The sequence below is a fragment of the Sphaerodactylus townsendi genome, linkage group LG01 (assembly GCF_021028975.2).
Source record: "Sphaerodactylus townsendi isolate TG3544 linkage group LG01, MPM_Stown_v2.3, whole genome shotgun sequence".
Classification (NCBI taxonomy): Eukaryota; Metazoa; Chordata; class Lepidosauria; order Squamata; family Sphaerodactylidae; genus Sphaerodactylus; species Sphaerodactylus townsendi.
In genome coordinates, this window is record NC_059425.1 from 62,606,015 (window position 1) to 62,625,585 (window position 19,571).

Here is a 19,571-nt window from a genome sequence, read left to right on the forward strand (position 1 = left end):
ATTCACAGACAGTGGAAAATATAACATCCCCCTCAGTTTTTGACAATCCCGATTTCTTCCATTTCATACATCATCAAAAAGATGAGCAGGGGAACGAGGCCAGGTGACAATAAAATATAAGCAGAAGTGGGAAGGTGCGCAATTTAGTGTATAACAGCAAGTGCTTGATTGTGTTTGATACTCAATGGTCCATGGTAATAATTGATGGTGAGTGGTCAGGAGGCTGGCAAGATGGTACAGAAACAATGGATGGCCTCAGTCAACAGCCCAGTGAAACATCTCTGTCTTACACATTCCTCAGAATTGGGTAAGATCCTACAGGGCCCTGGTGTCAGCTGACAGAGAGTTCCACCAGGCTAGAGTCAGGAAGCCCTGGCTTTGGTAGAGGCCAACCCAATGTTTTTGCAGCCAGCAAATTTCCATCCCATGGGCAATATGGGAAGATGTGGTCCCAAATAGTGTTCAAGGCCTTAAAAGTCAGAATCAACACCTTGAACATGACCCAGAATTTGACTGGCAGTCAATGTAGGATAGGAGTGATGCGCTCCCTCACTGTAGCTCCAGTGAGGAGCCTTGCTGCTGTATGTTGAACCAGCTTTAACTTCCAGATCAGTCTCAAGGGTAGGTCCATGTAAAGTGATCTAGCTTGGAGGTGACTGTTACATGGATCAATGTGGCTAGGTTGGCACAGAAGAGGTAGGGAGCCAACTGCCTGTCCTGGCGAAGATGGAAAAAGTAAGGGGCGCTAAATAAAAAACTGCTGCATAGCAAAAATGCATTTGCATTTATTACAAATGGCTTTATCCCAAAAATGCCTAGCAAAAGTGTTGCAGCAAATCTTTGGAGGTGCTCTGGCTCCAACTCACCAATTGGAGGGTAGCATGCCATTCACCACCCAGAACAATTCTGTTACTAGAGGATGCAGTGATGGCTCTACTGGCTGGAAGGCTGGATGGACTCTACTGGATGGACAAGAATGCTCAGGATCAATCATGTTGATGGTCTGCTTGATCTTGCCAATACACAGCAAGACCATGGCCTTGACAGGAGCACCGGCCATGTCACCTGGAAACTCTACCAGAGCTCTGAGGAATCCATCATATTCCATCCTTCTCACTAGATAGTGATCTGTCCATGACAAAGGGTGAGTAGACAGCTCCCCAATCAACAGAACTACTCCCCTTCCACTGCGGCGAAAACCAGATCGAGGGGATGTCCCACTATATGGGTTGGCCCAGAAAAAACCTGACATAGCTCCATGGTTGCCATGGTCTATCAGAGACATCCTCAGTGGCAATCTCCCAGAACCACAGTCATAGGGGTCTCCAATATTGCCTCTGAGACTGCCTTCACCTGCTCAGGCAAAGAGGCACTGGACAGTGGAGTCCACTGGGCAGTAGGGGTCCACACCAGCAGCAGTCCCAACAATATCTCTGGCCAAACATCAAGAACAAACTTTCAATTCTGGGCACAAGGTGAAAGGCGTTCCTGGTGAGCGTGAATGACTACAACCCTATGGACTACAACCGCCAACCCAGAAAGCCCAGGGTGCAAAGCGGGATCAGCTCTTTAACCCAATTTGCCCGCCCAAGTCTCTGTTATACAATCCAGGTCAACCCTCTCATCCAAAATCATGTCCTGGATAAGAGCTGTCTTATTCAAGGCCAACCTGGCATTCAAAAGCAACAGCACCAGGCCGATGGGGGCACAGCAGAAGGAGCAACGGCATAAAGGCACCAGGCCGATGGGGGCACAGCAGGAGCAATGGCATAAAGGCATCCAATGCGCCTTCTGAAAACCGCATCATGTCATCACCCACTTTATTTAATATGAAATAATCATCTCAGTGATTATTATGGGTTCACTAGTAATTCCTCTAGATTTCTATCTCATTTTACGCTAGGTGAGAGAGGTGATCTTTACCAATTCCTCCCTCTAACTGCAAGTCCTCACACCACATTCTGTGCTATTTCTGGGATCCCTCAACTCTGGAGCAGCGGTTGTAAGGGGGCATGATGGGCTACAGTAGAAAAAAGGGAAAAGGAATTAAACTTCCTCTCTGTAAAAGTTGTTTCACTCTTGTTTCCAGCCCAGTACTTCTACACACATGGAAATGCATGGTCACAGGTTAATTGCAGTAAAGTACTTGAACACATTCTCAAGTATACTTTTTCCAAAAGACTCAGGTATTTTTTTCTGAAGCTAGCAGATTCATTACAAGGAAACTGCATGCTACCAGCATACAAAAACACTATTCTGTTGCCAGCAGAAAAAAAGAAGTTCTGTAAGTTTTATACAGACTGTAGCTAGGCAAGTGTCTTGCAGTTCTTATTGATCAGTACTGATAAAATTTTTAGCCCATAACAATACTAATAACAAGTAGCCTCCTCTTCCAACTCGTATCATATTTATAAAGGCTTTTTAATATTTAAAAGAAAAGCACTTCCCATCTGTACCATAGAAGCCCAAGTAGATAGCTACATAGACTTATTAAATGGAAGTGACAAGCACTAGTAAACCAGTAACTCTGCCATCTCAATTTTACTTTCCTCTTGTATAATTAAATTATTCTTGGGAAGTTGAACATTTCTCTGAGCACTACATTTTTCTATTTAAAATATTTACAAGTATGACTTTCTCCCGGGTTACTAGGATCCCAAGGTGCATAACAGAAAACAACACAACATTGAAAAAAACAACAAAAAATTCAAAACTACCATCAAATTTTAAAAAATGAACATATACAGCAAGTTATGTACCTTTCCAATTATGTATCACAGATCATTAGTATCTTTCTAGGCATCTTGAGGAGTCAAAGCTTTTTAAGAGTTATGCTGTATAAGCCCTTTTATATTTAGAGAGACATAGGTCTTCTAATTTCATTTAGAAGCCTGTTTCATCGCACAAGAATAGTCACACATACACACGCACACACAAAAGCCAGGGAGCAGATAGCAGAGCATATCCTTATAATGATTAGACTGACCAAAAGATACCACTGCACATATCTCCCCTGAATATAAACAAACATATCACAACTTCATTTGCATATTTGGACAGGCTAACTTGTCAAATTCTATAAATCTGAACTGCATATCATATGAGGGGCTTGGGAGTTTAGGATAACTGTTGAAGATGCACTTTATATGTCTGCTAAGATAAGATCCATACAACTAGTTTATTCATTCAAGAACTAAACTATAAAATAAATAACTAATTTGGAATAAGGTATTACTCCAAATAAGTAATAAGCATAAGAGGAAGCTTATAAAACAAATATCATTAAGTATCAAAATCCAATTTCTTCAGGCCAACCCATTGCTCTAACAACTAACTCAGCTTCATTACAATATTTAAACCTTCTTTCTTCTATATACTTTATACTGCAATGTCAAAATTAGCTATCTATAGTACAAGCCTAAGTCGCATGAGCACATTTATAAGTTATAACTTTATCTAAACATTAAGATGAGAAATGTTATTAGATGTGACTGTTTCCAAGAAAGATATATACACTTCCAAGTTAATTACAGACTAACTCAGATAAAATCTTAATAAGAAGAGGCTGCCATGTCTCCTGCAAAAACTCATAAAAAAGAGAATATGCCTAAAAATAGTTCTGCCATCCAATACAAACCAGCAGAATCTATTCACAAGATCAAGCAGTCTCTTTCCTGTGTAAGTCAGTAGCAGTAAAAGTTCACTTTAGGAGGCCATAAAATGGGCTCTAGGAAGGGGGAAGGGAAAGTGCCAGCCAAGTGCCCATCCTGCCATCTCCTAGGGCCCCTGCCACCTGTCCCCTCCCCAACAACTCACCATGTGCTGCCTCTCTGGTCAGGTGTTTGGGACAGGGAGAGGATGCATGCGTGATTTGGGAGGAGTTATGGGAGGCCAAGCGGGATAGCAGCTTGCCGTCTGTGTCCTGGCTTCAGTTTTTGGTAGGCTGAGGGTGCGCGGGAGAATAGGGAGGGCTTGTGGAGGGACCAGCTTGGTTGGGAGGGGACATTCAGGGGGAATGGTGGGGGCTTCTGTTGGGGCCTGCAAGGGCTTGGGTTTTTGGGGGAGGAGTGCACAGGGGAATGGTGAAGGGTCCTTGCAGGGCGAGCAGGAGAGCGGCTTGCCACCCCTGTTCTGGTGGTGTGGCTTGGGGTTTGTTTGGTGGAGGGTGTGAGGGAAAGGGGATGGTATTCAGAGGCTTGGGCTTTGGTGGGCAAGAGACGCAGGCAGAGGAATGGGGTGACTTCTGCCAGGCTCTGTGGGGGCTTAGGTTGGGACTGGTGGAGGTTGAATGGGGAAAAGGGGATGCTGTGGTGGGGTCTGCATGGAGAGTGGCTTCCTGCTGTTCCCCTCACTGGAGGCATTGGTTGAAACAGTGCTAGTAGGCCTGGCAGGGAAAGCAGCTTCTTGCTGTGTGGGGCCGGGGTTCTTGTTTTGGGTTGAGGAAGGGTGCCAGGGGAAGAGGGAGGCCACTGGTGGACCTGGAAGGGAGGGCAGCTTCCCACCCATCTCTACCAGGCTGGGCTTCATCTTTGGGGAAGAGGGAAGGTGTTGGGAAAGGATGAACTTGCTTGTGGGCCAGGCTGGTTTCTTGTTTTGGACAGAGGGAGGGTGGTTGAGGAAGGAGGAGGTCATTGACAGGCCCAGCAGGGAGGGTGGCTTCCCATCACTGGTCCGCCAGGCCAGGTTTCATCTTTGGGGTGGAGGAAGGGTGGTTAGGAAAGGGTGCTGGCATGCAAGGAGACCTCCCCACCCTCTCTCTCTCTATGACAAACCTTGAACCAATGAGCACATCAGACAGTCCTGCATGCCCATTGGTTAAGGGTTCATCATCACAACATTTTGCATGTTTGTGAATTATATAGGGTAAGATTGGTTAGCATTTAAACAGGGCTAAATTAAAAAATAATGAACCAAGAAGCTGAAGAAACATAAGTGGACTGGCACATCCCATCCAGGGATTTCTGAAGTGAATAGTCATTTTTAGACAAATAAATTGAAGTCTATAAAATTATGCATGGGGTAGAAAATGTTGACAGAGAGAAAATGTTGACAGAGAGAAAAGGAGCAGCAGTGGCGTAGGAGGTTAAGAGCTCGTGTATCTAATCTGGAGGAACCAGGTTTGATTCCCAGCTCTGCCGACTGAGCTGTGGAGGCTTATCTGGGGAATTCAGATTAGCCTGTACACTCCCACACATGCCAGCTGGGTGACCTTGGGCTAGTCACAGCTTCTCAGGGCTCTCTCAGCCCTACCTACCTCACAGGGTGTTTGTTGTGAGGGGGGAAGGGCAAGGAGATTGTAAGCCCCTTTGAGTCTCCTGCAGGAGAGAACGGGGGGATATAAATCCAAACTCTTCTTCTTCTTCTTCTTCTTCCTCACAATACTAGAACCAGGGGGCATACATTGAAAATGCTGGGGGGAAGAATTAGGACTAATAAAAGGAAACACTTCTTCACGCAACGTGTGATTGGTATTTGGAATATGCTGCCACAGGAGGTGGTGATGGCCACTAACCTGGATAGCTTTAAAAGGGGCTTGGACAGATTTATGGAGGAGAAGTCGATTTATGGCTACCAATCTTGATCCTCTTTGATCTGAGATTGCAAATGCCTTAACAGTCCAGGTGCTCGGGAGCAACAGCCGCAGAAGGCCATTGCTTTCACATCCTGCATGTGAGCTCCCAATGGCACCTGGTGGGCCACTGTGAGTAGCAGAGAGCTGGACTAGATGGACTCTAGTCTGATCCAGCTGGCTTGTTCTTATGTTCTTAAATGTGCACTTATTTTTGTAACTGATAACAGGAATATTAAACACTCCATGAAATGTAGCATCTTTAACACAACCATAGGGGAAGACGTTTCTTAAATGACATATAGAACTACCACCCACTGCAGAATAACTACAGCTGTAATAAAATTTTCAGGCATGGGGACACTGATGTTAAGTTAAATAAATTCATGAACACACTAGAAGCAACCAGGCTAGTGGCCTAAAAGAAATACAAACTAGGAGAAAACTGCAGGATTGGCTATCTAGCCCTTAGTATTATGTCACAAAACTCAACTCAAAGAACAGAGCTGCCTATTGAAACGACAATATTAGAAACCAAAAAATCAGGTACAGAACAACACAGGAGAAGAACATCGAATATAGCTGTTATGACCTGTCTCACTTTCCAGAATGTGTTGGCCCAACAACAAATGTGGCCAGACAAAATTGGTGACCAGCCTCCAGTGCTGAAACCTCACTAATATGAGACTCTACCACCAAAATGAATAATTTCTAAAAGCTTGGGTATTTCCATAAGATCCTATATTGAAATAGTTATTCAACTTCCTGTGCCACAAACAAACTCAGAATTTTATATGCTTAAGTCTACTGAATTCAAAAGATTCAAGGACATGTAACTATGTTGGATTGTAATCTGGTGATTCCCTTTGATCTCTTCTTCAAGCACTAAGCAACTTGTATGTTGTTGAATTTGTAAAAGCATAACAAGTCTGGCTAACAATAAAAAGCTGTCACTAGCATATTCCCCCCCCCCCCCCATGAACAGCAAACGTCACTGAGGAAATGTAGAGAGACACACCATTGTTCCCCTAAGCACCTTTTTGTAGCAAAAATATCCTTGAATATTTCCCCCTCATACAAACATACCAGTAAATTCTTCTTCTAAACACTTTCAATTCTTTTATTTTAAAATCTTGAGGCCTTCAATTAAAACAAAATGTCTACAAGCAATAAGAAAAGTCTAAAGATATAACACAAAGAACTTTCACTATAGATGTGACAAAACTTGTTTTGAAAGTTTCCTATACCACTTCTAAACAGGATTGCTATCTCTCTAAAAATGTAGCATAGGATTTCTTCTAATACAGGATCTAAGAGCTCAAAACCATCTCTCAGAAGACTCTCTTTGGGGCATTTTAAGGTATTTGTCAAATGAAAATTTACACTTTGCTTTTTGAGCTTACTCAAGATACAGCTTGGATGAACTAGCACAGTGGTCAGCAACCACTAGTCAGAGGAATCACACTGACCTGGAAAATGAGAATAAATGGATAAAATTTTGTTTTCACTATTCTACATCTTCATACTCCATATATTTATAAATCTAATTAGTTCAATTTCTCTGTATTGTTTCTACATTAATATGTAACTTTAATTTTAAACTGTGGTGTATCATTTGATGGTGTCAGTTTTACCACACTTACCATATTGACACAAAATACATGGTAAAATTGACCAGATGCTAATTTTTTGCTTACTATTTTGTTGCTGCTGTTCTATTCCTGTCCTCCCAAAATAATGAAGAATTTCCTACGGGCTGGAGGCCTGCTCAATGCAACAGGTTTTGGCTATTTCTATTACTTTCTTTTGGTTCAACCCTAGCCTAGTAAAATAATTTTTATCATTCTTTGGGCCAGTATTCATAAGGAGGCCATTTTGATGAGAGGATGAAAGGAATGCCATATCACAACCACCATTCTCTTGTAATTCTTATGCCATCCCATGCCTGGGTGTTGGCATCTTGAAGGGAAGCAAAGTCTAGTGGTGGTCAGAAGGCCAGATCTGGACTTTAGTTAGTATTTTACATCAATTAAGATTAAGCATCACCATATAAGTCTGTTCCTTTGCAGGTGAAGCATGTTGCTCTGACTTTTATAGGCTAAATGCAATAAGGAAACTACTGTTACAACATGTCACATGAATTCTAAAGGGATAGTCTCATGGCATGGGGTATGACTCTTCATCAGATGAATAAAAAACAGAAAGATGTGGAGTAAAAACAGAAAGATAAGGTATTTTTCCTGGTCAGCATCTACCTGCAGCTTTTCTACACGCAGTTTTGGGACAGCATATGTAGTGGAAGTTTCTCCTATTAATATGTATGTGTAGGCTGTGGAATTTTTTTTGGCATAGCAGAACAGGGTGACTCTCCTCTTAATGTGCAATAGAGCGTGAAACAGGGATGGAGGAAGTGACTGTTCTTTCCTGGCAGGATTTCATCTGTGTGGGGAGTAAAAAGATGCTACATCTATCTATATAAAGCACCAGATCTAGGGCACAGAAAGTGTATTTTTAAGCATATTTAAGAACAATCCCCACTGCATTAAATTGGGCAGGAGGTAGTCATTCACATCCATTTGCCTTTCGCCTTTGTAAAGGGATGACTGGAATTTTCTTTTAGCCGCTATACATTTGAGTCAGGCAAGACAGTGGGAGGATCTCCCCCCCTCCCCCTTTAGCATTTCATGTACAAACATCAATAGCCAAAAGCCTTTCATGCTGTCTTTCCCTGTCAAGGGAGAACTGCCCATCAACTGCCTATCAGTCTGTTGGTCCCCAGCAGAGTGCTCTGCCACCACCTGTCATATGAGTTCATCACTCACCACCTGTGATCTGTGCAGGTCCAAAGCACAGAGCCAGCTGGAACCCTAAGACCACCAGGGATAGCCTGGACTGGGAACACTGCTGATGCTGCGGTGGAGGCTGCTGAAGCCGCTGCTTCTCCAGGAACAGATCCCTGCTGTTCAGGTTCATTCCATGATACATCTTTTATCCGCAAAGGGCATCCGGATTGCAATGCACTGCAACAGAAACAGCAGAGTCAGTTTAGAACAAGGACAGCTCCTCGCCACCACCTTTAGAAGGGGACACAGATCTACAGCAGTGCTTTTCAGCCACTTGAATGCAAATCAGATCTATCCAGGCTGGTTACCCCAGCTGCCCATTCCTTCCAGGGCGCTCTCTAGTGGCAAGCTGAAAACCCCGCTTCCAAATTCCTGGTCCATTCCTCCGGGGCTCCAACCTCCCTGCTTTCCCGCCACGCAGAAGAAAACCCCCAGTGCCAGAACGAACTCTGTCCTCCCACTGCAGCTTCCCCGTCGCGTTCCCAGCATGCCAGCCGCGGCTTTGGCACCCATCCCCTTCTCCCTTCACGGTAAAGTCGTACTTTATCATCCCTCAAGCGCCCGGCCTTTAAATGACTAGGCGGCCCACAAGCTCTTGGCCCCACTCGCAGCGGGTCGAGGAAAAGGCGAGGAGGAAGCCCTCGCTAGAGCTGAGATTTGCCTTCATTTGCAAGGACGGGAGGGAGAAGAGAGATACGAGGCTGAAGTTCTTTCCCTTTCACCACACCTTCCCCTGCCTGCCTGCCTGCCTGCCTGCCTGCCTGCCTACCAGCCAGCCTTCCTCCGTAGCAAAGGTGCCCAGCGCTTCAACTCCCCTCCCTTCCTGAGCCCACTGCATAGTGCGCCCTTACCTGAAGGTTGCTCGCCTGCATGAAGGCGCCTGCTTGCCTTTACCCCGGCCACGCTAGGCAGACGAGCCTCGATGTCGCCTCCGCCGCGCTCCCCTCGCCGATTAGAGAAGGACTGAAAGGCACCCGCGACGCGCGCCGCTGCTCGCGCTCATCCTACCTGTCTGCAGGGGAGGGAACAGCAGCCGCCGCCGCCACCCCCAGCCCCCGGCTGCTGCAGCTGCTGCCAATGAGGAAGCTGAGCGCGCACCTGCTAAGTGCACGAGCCGCCCTCCAGTTTGCTCCCGGGAGGAGATGCGCCCCTCCCCCGCCGCCGCCGTCGTCGTCTTGCGGGGAGGGCGGCCTCTCTGCGTTTCTTGGGGAGGGAGGCATCGAGTGACAGTGGGAGCGGTGAAAACCATCCTGGGCCCAGAGCGTGGTCATTTCGGGAGACTGGCACATATCTCTCGGTGAGAGCCGCAAAAGAGCGGAAGGAGGAGGAGGTGGTGGTAGTGGTGACGCCTTACAACTCCCACCCACCACCTTAGTCCCCTTGAGCTGAAAGTGAAGGTGGTGAAAGGCTTTCTTTGGAGGAGAACAGTACCATTTATGGTCACCGTGGGCAGACAGAACCTCTGGCAGCCATTTTTAACATAATGGCACTGAGTGAGGTGTGGATCCCAAATCTATTTATTTAATTTATACCCCAGCTTTCTCCCTGATGGAGACCAAAGCTGCTTACATTGTTCTCTACTCCTCCATTTTTGTCCTCTCTACATTCTGGAAGGTAGGTCAGACTTGATTGTGTCCAAGCTCACCCAGAAAGCTTCTATGACACACCAGGATTTGAACCTGGGTCTGCTAGAGTTTCACTGGACACTCGAACTGCTACACCACATATTGGACCTATCTCTGTTTCAACTTCAGCTGCCCCACAAGGTTGTTTTTAGGATAAACCAGAAGGGCAGAATTTTATATGACACCCTGAGAGAAAGGTGCTGGTCTTTTACCTTCTGTTTGTTTTTGCAAGAAGGCCACTTATTAGGGTTGCCAGCAACTGGGAGGAGGGAGAGGTGTCCTGTCGCTTTAACAGAGACTTCATGTGTGCAAATGACCAAGTGAATCTTTTTCAGGGCAAGGAGAGTATTACCATCACCTGCTAATAACCTCCCATTAAGCCTCTCTTAAAGGGATAGAACACTTTTTCCTTGCTGTTGGCAATCCTAGCAATCCATTCATTCCCAGCACATTCATAAGCTTATTGGAAACACGTATTCTGAGGAAGGTTTTTGTATGTGTTCTGTATGAATGCTTGATTATACAATAAAATGCTTCCTAGAATTAATAACCTTTAAAAACAAAGAAGAGTTGGATTTATATCTTCCCTTTCTCTCTTATAGGAAACTCAAAAGGGGCTTACAGACTCAGCTGCATACCCTTCCCCCCTCACAACAAACACCCTGTGAGGTAGGTGGGGCTGAGAGAACTCAGAAGAACTGTGACTAGCCCAAGGTCACCCAGCTGATGTGTGTTGAAATATACAGGCTAATCTGACTACACTGACTACAAGCTAACTACACTGCAGTTCTAATCATAAGTTTGCAGATTTCTGAGAAACATTATTTCAGGTGACTGCCTTGTGCATATGCCAATGGAAAATATACTACATATCTCTACAGTGAACCAGTTACCCTAACAAAAAGGGGGAAAACATCTAAATTATAAAAAAAAAATAAAGCTGTTTGGTCTCCCATCCAAAACCCTTTGCTAAATTTATCTTTAATATTGTACTGCTACTATTCATATCTAGATCAGCAGTTTTAATAAAAAGAAAAAAGCCATTTTAATTCCATTTCATTTCATATAAAGAACATATAACATAATTTTATCTCTCTAACTTGTTTCTTGGACTTAAAAGCAAGTTGCATATATATTCTTCAATCCTTTCTTATCCTTCTGAACTACTAGTTCAAAAGACGGTTATATGACAATTTCCTTTTTAATAATATTTGACATTTGATTTTTGTGTATATTTCAACTGTTTCACGAGATGTTTTTAAGTAAACACTTTAATATTTTTCTTGTAGAATTCTTTGGTGCTTGCTGCAGAGGTCATTTTTTGTGGCTGTCCCTTATAAGGAAAAAGAACCACCTTCCAGTTCAGCTAGGTTAATCTAATTTGTTTCTTCCTTAAAGCATCCACCAAAACATTATAGTCCTTTCTCTTCTGCAGGATGCTCAAAGAAATTTTCTTCATGATAATGATGTCTTTGTCATCTATCTTGAATGTTGATTTCTGATGAGCCTCCATGATTTGATCTGCAGTGCCCTTTGCCTAGAAGAAAACAATGTCTCTATACAATACCTATGATTTTGCGTTTTTATAGTTTACTCTGTATTCTTTTTCAGTCTTTGCAGCCATCTCTTCCTCTTGTATCATCAGGAATTTGGCCAAAGCCAAGGAAATATTCTTCTTTATATTTTCTGTCAATGGGTCTGGTTCCTCTGTAACTTTTCTCAGTCTTAAGGCCTTTTCATTAGTATGATATTCTAGTCGAAGTATAGCTGTTCATGTGCTTTAGATTCCGTTTGAATTGTTAACTCCTATTTTCAAATCTTTCTTGCTTTACCATCTCTACATCCTCCCCCAAATGCCCAATTCTTTTAACATTGGGATGTTGTGGGGTTTCTGGGCTGTATGGCCGTGTACTCCTAATGTTTCACCTGCATTTGTGGCTGGCATCTTCAGAGGATCTGATGGTAGTAAAGCAAGTGGAGTCTATATACCTGTGGAATGTCCAAGGTGGGAGAAACAACCATTTGCATTGGTTAACAAGTGTAAAGGGTGCAATTAGAAAGTGTGATTTGCGTGTGTTGAGTGGAATCCACCCATTTTAGCATTTGTAAGTACCAATGAAGTTTCATAATCAATTAGTGATTGTGTAATTCACAAAATGGAACCATACAGTGGGCTTTTTTTGGCGCTGTTTCCAGGGCTCGTTTCTCTTTTTTCATCATTCTTTATTTCTTTAATGTCCTTCAGTAATTTGACCATTGTTGCAGGTATACTTTGCACCGTATCTTTTATAGAGTCCATTTCCGATTTTAGACTTTGTAAATTTGTAATCATAGTTCTTGAAACTCTGGCTGCTTCCGCACGGCCATGCTGGGGGTTGAGTCGGCGTACATGACGCCGACCCAACCCTCCCCCCCAGGACCGTTCACACGAACGGTCCCGGTAACGACCAGGAAGACGGCGCCGTGCTGTGCCGTCGCCTGATCGATTTACCATCCCTGTGACCGTCCAGCGCGTCGCCGGGGCCAGGGGACACGCCCCCTGCCCTGCGCCACCGCTCCAGAGTCGCAGGGCGGGGGGGCGTGTCCCCAGGCCTCGGTAACGCGCTGGACAGTCACAGGGATGGTAAGTCGATTGGGCAAGGGGGGAGGGATGGCGCCTTCCAGCCGCTGCAGTTCACACGGCAGCAGCTGGAAGCCGCCGTTTTCCAAAAACCTCGCTCAGGGAGCGAGGTGGGAAAATGGTGGCTTCGCGCCGCTGGGGAGGAGTGAGGGGGCGTGGCTGCAAAGATACAGATCCTTTTCTAGCAGTAACCATCTTGGACCACTAGATGTCACTATGCACCAAGCATCCACATTAACAATAGCATATAGCTGAAATTGTTCTTTCAGTCCCTCAGTCTCTGTGATTCAGTAATACTTCCTTCCTTTCACATTTCATTTCCTGTTTTAACTGATCTGAACCTGGCATTCAGCCAGCTCCTGAGAACAAAGAAATGTCAGTTCAGTCTTATTTATAAAGCAGCGCAACAGCTATTGATCTCTAATGTCTTTATTTCCAAGCTTCTCCTTTAAAATTGATTCATTTTATTATTTTTTTCCCTATGGAATTTTTGTTTACTATAAGTCCATACCTTTTGGGTTTTGTTGGACTCAACAGCAGCAAGTTTTGTACATCTCTTGTTTCTCTCTATTCATCTTTGCTTCTTCATAAGAGGTGCATGACTTTGATGTAGCTTCATAGGGAAGACGAAGTCTCCAGCAGGGAATTATGGCCCACCACTGACTCAACTGCTCTGCTGCAGTAAATCACTACAGTAAACTTTCCTTCCTATGTGATCCCAGCCAGGGAAGACAATCTTAAGAGTCTATATGGCTTTCGCTGGCTCTCCCCTTGATTTAGGGAGGGATATGGATCCCCTGAACCACTTCACAGAGCTTTGGATCATGGAACAAAGCTCAAGACCAACCATCTTATGTCATGACTGGACCGGAAGTCCAAAACTGCAAACAAAGTATTTACTTCAACAACTGAAAACATGGAACAGGCATTTCACTTGGGCAACATTATCCAACTCAGAGCAATAGATTGGTCTTGCAAGTTGCTGGAAGGCTGCCGAGTAACAGATTATGCAGTTTACAACAGATTATGCAATTTATGCCAGTTACCTCTCTCAACTCCCAGGTGTGAACAGTTCCTAAAATATCAATTGATATTCAAATGTGTGCTGATATCAATCAATCAGATGTAGTGATAAAGGAATATTATTGATTCAATCATGTGGAAACTTTTCTTTGGAATTTGTCTGATGGCTTGGGTTACATGGTAAATGCCTGCATGGCTGATTTCTCTCTTCCCTCCTCTTATGATGGAGATAATTGAATGTTACAGCAGAGCTGAAGAATAAATCCACATTTGTGTCTGAAAGGTACTACATTCAGTAAAAGGTGTGTGATTGAAAAACCTTGAGATTGTTTTTTTGCAGTCAGGAATTATTCTCTGAGACTACACCAAAACAACAAAGATTCAAGGTCTTTATTGTTTAAGTTAGAAACCATAAAAATGTAAAGAAGCTTCAAAAGTATCCAGCTTTTAAATGTAATCATTTCTATAACAACATTTCTATTAGAAACATTTGGAATTAGGCAAGCCAAGTAACATTTTTCTGACTAGGGAAACTATTCAAAATCCTACCTCTGTTGTCGTCTCAGGTCAACTCAACTAGAAACTATCTCTGGCACATGCACTTTGATACATCTGGTGTTGCTTTCTTTCCCTGTGCCACCAGTTTTCCAGCTGCTGGGAAAGAGGACATCACAAGGAATTTTGAGGCACTGGGAAGAAGCTGAAGGACCTGGATGCACAGGTTGTCATTTCATCTCTACTCCCAATTGAAGTACACAGGCCAGTGTGGAAAAGAAGAATAGTGGAGGTGAACAACTGGCATTGCAGGTGGTGCTGCTAGGAAGGTTTTGGCTTGTTGGACTATGGTCTGTGGTTTCATGAAGATGGACTACTGGCAAGGGATGGATCACCCCTCATGGCTGTCGGTAGGCTCCCAAACCTGATCAGGGCTTTAAACTAATTTATGTGAGGGAGGCAGACAGTATTCAAGGTGGCAGGAGTTCATCAAGTGCTTGAGATAATAGTCTGAAGATTATAGAGAGAGCTGAGCATATAGTTCAAGAACCCAACAGTGGGAGGGAAAACCTTAAATAAGCAGCCAGGGGGAATGAACCATGGCCTTAGATTTCTCTACACTAATGCACAGAGCATAGGAATGAAGACAAACTTGAACTCTTAACACAGCGAAGCAAATATAATAGGTATCATTGAAACCTTGTGGGATGAGTCTTATAATTGGAATGTAATAATTGAAGAGTATAACCTATTTCAGAGAAACAGACCAACTAGGAAAGGAGGAGGTGAAGGAGCATTATACGTCAGGGATGATTACACCTGTGAACAGGTCCATGACTTAAATCCTGAAAGCCAGGTTGAGAGCATCTGAGTGAAAATTGAGGAGAGAAACAACAGTGATCTCATTTGTGGGGTCTATTGCAGACCCCCAAGCCAGACTGAAGAGTTGAATGGTGCCATCCTGGACCAGATAACCAAACTTTTAGAAAGGAGAGAAGTAGCAGTAATGGAAGATTTCAATTATCCTGATATTTGTTGGGAATCAAACTTGATCAGGTCCAACAAATTCCTCACTTGCCTTGCGGACAATTTAATGGTCCAGATGGTGGAAGAGACTACAAGGCAATTGATTATTTTCGACTTGATCCTAATGAACAGTGATGACCTGGTTAATGGACTGGAAGTGGTAGTATCCTCAGGTGGGAGTGATCATGTTCTCCTGGAGTTTGTTATACAGTGAAAAGGGATGCCAAGTGTAATCACACATGCATTCTAGACTTTAAGAAAGCCTATTTCAGTAAACTTAGGAAACTATTTGGTTTGATTCCATGGTTAAGAATACCAAAAGAGAAGGGAGTTCATGATGGATGGGAGTTTCTTACAAGTGGGATCTTAAAAGCACAATTTCAAACAGTTCCAATGAGGAGGAAAAACGGGAGGTGTCCATGGAAACCAATATGGATGTCTACAGAACTCCTGGGGAACAGGATAAATCTTATTAGACTGGAGAAGGGCTAATGTTGTCCCCATCTTCAAAAAGGGGAAAAAAGAGGACCAAAACAATTACGACCCAGTCAGTCTGGCATCAATAACAGGAAGGATTCTAGAACAGATCATTAAACAGTCTGTAAGCACTTAAGCCCTTTCCGCACGGCACAGGGAAAGCGGTTGCAGGCAGGATAAAGGAACCCCTTCTCCCTCCTACCCCATTCACATGCCTCTATGCAGGCAGTGGTCAGAGCCCACAGAGGCAATGTGGGCTGCCGTCAGGCCTTCGCATGGAGGCACGTCTTTTTAAAAGGGATTCATGTCCGCAGTTACAAGGGAGAGCAGGCATGACCCCCACAGCCATGCTAATGTCTTGCACTGCCGCAAGAAATCCCTGCAACCCTGTGTGGCTACGCAGCCACTAGGCAGGGACTTTAAAAACTGGGAAGCGTGGCTGAAAAAAACAGTTCCCGGGACAGCCGTTTGCTTGCTCGCTGCTGCCAAACCCATTAAAATGAAAGGATCACAAATATTGCGATTCTCAAATAACCCGTTTCGGGGGGGGGGAACGTGGGGCAGCCTCACTTTAGGGGTGGGAGACATGTGAAGTCTCCCCCCTTGAAACAGGTTTTTTACTGGTATTATTTTGGATTAATTGACCTGTGCAGAAAGGGCCTTAGAAAGGAATACTGTGATCACTAAAGTCAGCATGGGTTTCTCAAAAACAAGCCATGCCAGACTAAACTTTTTTTTTGATAGAGTGACAAGCTTGGTAGACGAAGGGAATGCTGTGGATGTAGCATACCTTGATTGTATCTTGCAAGCAAGCTAATAAGATGTGGGCTAGACAATGCTTCTGTTGGATTTGTAATTGGTTTGCTGACTGAACCCAAAATGTGCTCTCCAATGGCTCATCTTCATCCTGGAGAGAAATTACTACTGGGGTGTCACACGGTTCTTTCCTGGGCCCAGTGCCATTCAATATTTTTATCAGTGACTTCGATAATGAAATAGAAGGCATGCTAATCAAATTTGAAGATGACACCAAATTAGGAAAGGTAGCTAATACCCCAGAGGACAGGGTCAGAATACAAAATGACCTGGACAGATTAAAGAGCTGGGCCAAAATTAACAAAATGAATTTCAACAGAGATAAGTGTAAGATCCTTAGGCAGAAAAAATGAAATGCACAGATATAGGATGGGTGGTACCTGGCTTGACAACAGTACATTTGAAAGGGATCTGGGAGTCTTAGTAGACCACAAACTGAACATGAATCAGCAGTGTGATGTGGCAACCATCAATGTGATTATGGGCTGTATCAATAGGAAATGTGATTGTGTATTCCTGCATGGTACCCTGTATCATTGGGACCTACCGTCCTCCCCTTTTTCTGTTCTGAGGGGAGGGTTTGATATTAGGTTTGTTGGGCGCCTTCTACTCTTACTATAATTCCGCTGTTTTAAATGGGATTTTATCACTTATTTTAGTAATTTAAATTGTTGGAGCCTATGTAAATTGTTTTATTGTTTGCTCCTCATTAGTAGTGTATTAGATTTTATGTTGTAAACCGCCCAGAGCCCCTTGGGGATAGGGTGGTATAAAAACGAATGAATGAATGAATGAATGAATGAATGAATGAATGAATGAATGAATGAATGAATGAATGAATGAATGAATGAATGAATGAATGAATGAATGAATGAATGAATGAGGGTTGGATATGATGGCCCTTGTGGTCTCTTCCAACTTTATGATTCTAGGAGTTGTAGCATTTACCAGCATTTGACTTACTGATGTTCTACATTCACATGTATTGGTACATTGAGAGCTCCAAGGTGTTTGTAGCACATTTAAGCCTCTGTTAATGTACCTTTGCTCTAATGATTCTGTATAAATAATAACTGTGTACTTTAACAGGGCTAATAGCATTAATCAGATTAATCTAATTGGGTAATGTGTTTAAAATGCTGTTTCAAAATATCGATTATTTGCTTGTCGCTTAACTGAGATAAAATCTGTTATCCTCAAAATTTCCATTGTACTGAGACAGTATCATTACTTTAACAAGGGTGATTGATTTTAACTCATTAATTACTGTTCTGTCTGATGCTATGCATGATTGCCAAGATGCAAATACCACCCAAGTTCTGTGAGTATTTAGTAAAATCTTGTAACAGTAGCACAAGAGGAATCATATATAAATATTTCTTTTTAAAAATTCAGTTCAGGGCCATGGGGTGTGGAACAGTATGGTGTAGCCCACTCTTTGAAGCTAAGTGGGGTTGATATTGAATAGGGGAAAACAACAAGGAAGACTCTGCAAAGGAAAGAAATGGCAAATCACCTCTCCTCACTTGTTTTTGAAAGCCCCTTGCTGGGATCACCAGAAGTCAGTTGTGACTTCACTTGTGACTTGCTGGGATCACCAGAAGTCAGTTGTGACTTCATTGGATGTACACGCATGTAAGGCCAGCTGTTATTAGGATCTCTAACAACTAAAAGCAGCTGAGGTGAGTCTAATTCAGATTGAGACTATGGTACTTAGACAGCAAGGAATTATCTCTTTCTGTTAAACTTTTTTCCTGATACAAATCACTTCCTCCACCAAACTACGATGTCCCCTGGATGAGAAAACATTGATACTAATTTGCCCCTGAAAGGTAAATATCAGCCCTAGAGGTTGCCAATTCTGGGTTGGAAAATTTCTGGACAATTGGGGGCAGTGCCTTAGGAACATAGAGTTTGTGATGTCACATCCAAGTCAAAAGTTAACTCTTCCAATTTCCCCTTCTGTGAGATCGCTTTCTCCCATTACAAATCCAAGTTTTAAATGGAAATTTCCCACCTCATATCACTTCTTCCATTACTTTTCTCCCACCTTACATCACTTGCAGACTTCTGAATGCATGTGTTCTATATGTCATACTAATCCATTCAACCTAAATGTTTGTGCTTCTATCTAGTTACGTTCTATTCATCCTAAAACAGCTTTAAAAATCCACCTCAAATATATTTCAACATTAAGGAGATAAATTATCTCTAAATTTGAACTGAGGACTTAAGCATTCCACTGTCTCATCCCTTTCTCAATCTCCTAGCCAGCCTCTGGCATTCTCAATTGCTGTCTTGTGCCAATGGGTAAAGAGTGTTTTGTTTCTTTTGGTATTCCCTCAATGATTCCTCCTTCCAAATCAATGTTTTAATTGCTGTTTTTATGTCTTGTACATGTTTTGACTCTAATGCTTTTATATGTGCCTTAGAGGATTGATTTTAATGGTTTTAGAATGCACGTTTAAAATTGATAGTTGCCTTGGCGGCCCCTGTAAGAGCAGAAAGTTGAGACATAACTTTTTAAAATAATCTTATCTCAATTAATCTTTCCATCAAACTCCTTTCCATTTACAATCACCTGTGGCAGTCCTGTCCACAGCTTTTTCTGTGGTGATAATAACAGCTGATTTAAGGAGCAGCAGGGACTTATGACAGCGGCCTCAAAGGAAATGGATTATATTGCAGTAAAAGGTATACTAGTGCTGAAGAGCTTAAAAAATCGACACTGACATTTTAAGACATTCTTACCTCTTCAGAATTTAAGTTCTGTTTTGTAGTTTCATTGTATTTTCATCACTATTTTTATTTTACTGCATTTGTAAGCTGCCAGATTTATAGGAAAGATGATATAAAATGAAGAAATAGAATTCTACAGAAACTGCTGTTAGCAGGTGGAACTTTCTGCCTGAAGATAATAGTGTTTGGCCTGTAAATGTGTGTTCTCACTTCTTTTCTCTTGCCAAATGAAATATGGAAAGAGGATTCTGTTCTCATGAGTGAATCATAATTTGCAGAAAAGAATACAGCTATAATTGAGGCCCACCAACTGCAAGTGTAAAAATCACATTATAGTT

General features: G+C 43.0%; 1 protein-coding gene across 3 annotated transcripts in view; it reads right to left on the reverse strand.

Moving 5' to 3' along the window:
- Positions 1–9,589, reverse strand: part of SUSD4 (sushi domain containing 4) — a 120,798-nt gene extending 111,209 nt beyond the window's left edge. Inside the window, exons 1-2 of one of the 3 annotated variants that reach the window (XM_048503545.1) lie at positions 9,264–9,589; positions 8,392–8,589 (exon numbers count right to left, since the gene is read on the reverse strand). In XM_048503545.1, coding sequence (XP_048359502.1) covers positions 8,392–8,554 — 163 coding nt within the window. In that variant the 5' untranslated portion in view covers positions 8,555–8,589; positions 9,264–9,589. The remainder of the gene's footprint in view (positions 1–8,391; positions 8,590–9,263) is intronic. The other 2 variants (XM_048503630.1, XM_048503721.1) reach the window with 2 other exon arrangements.
- Positions 9,590–19,571: the final 9,982 nt, after the last annotated feature.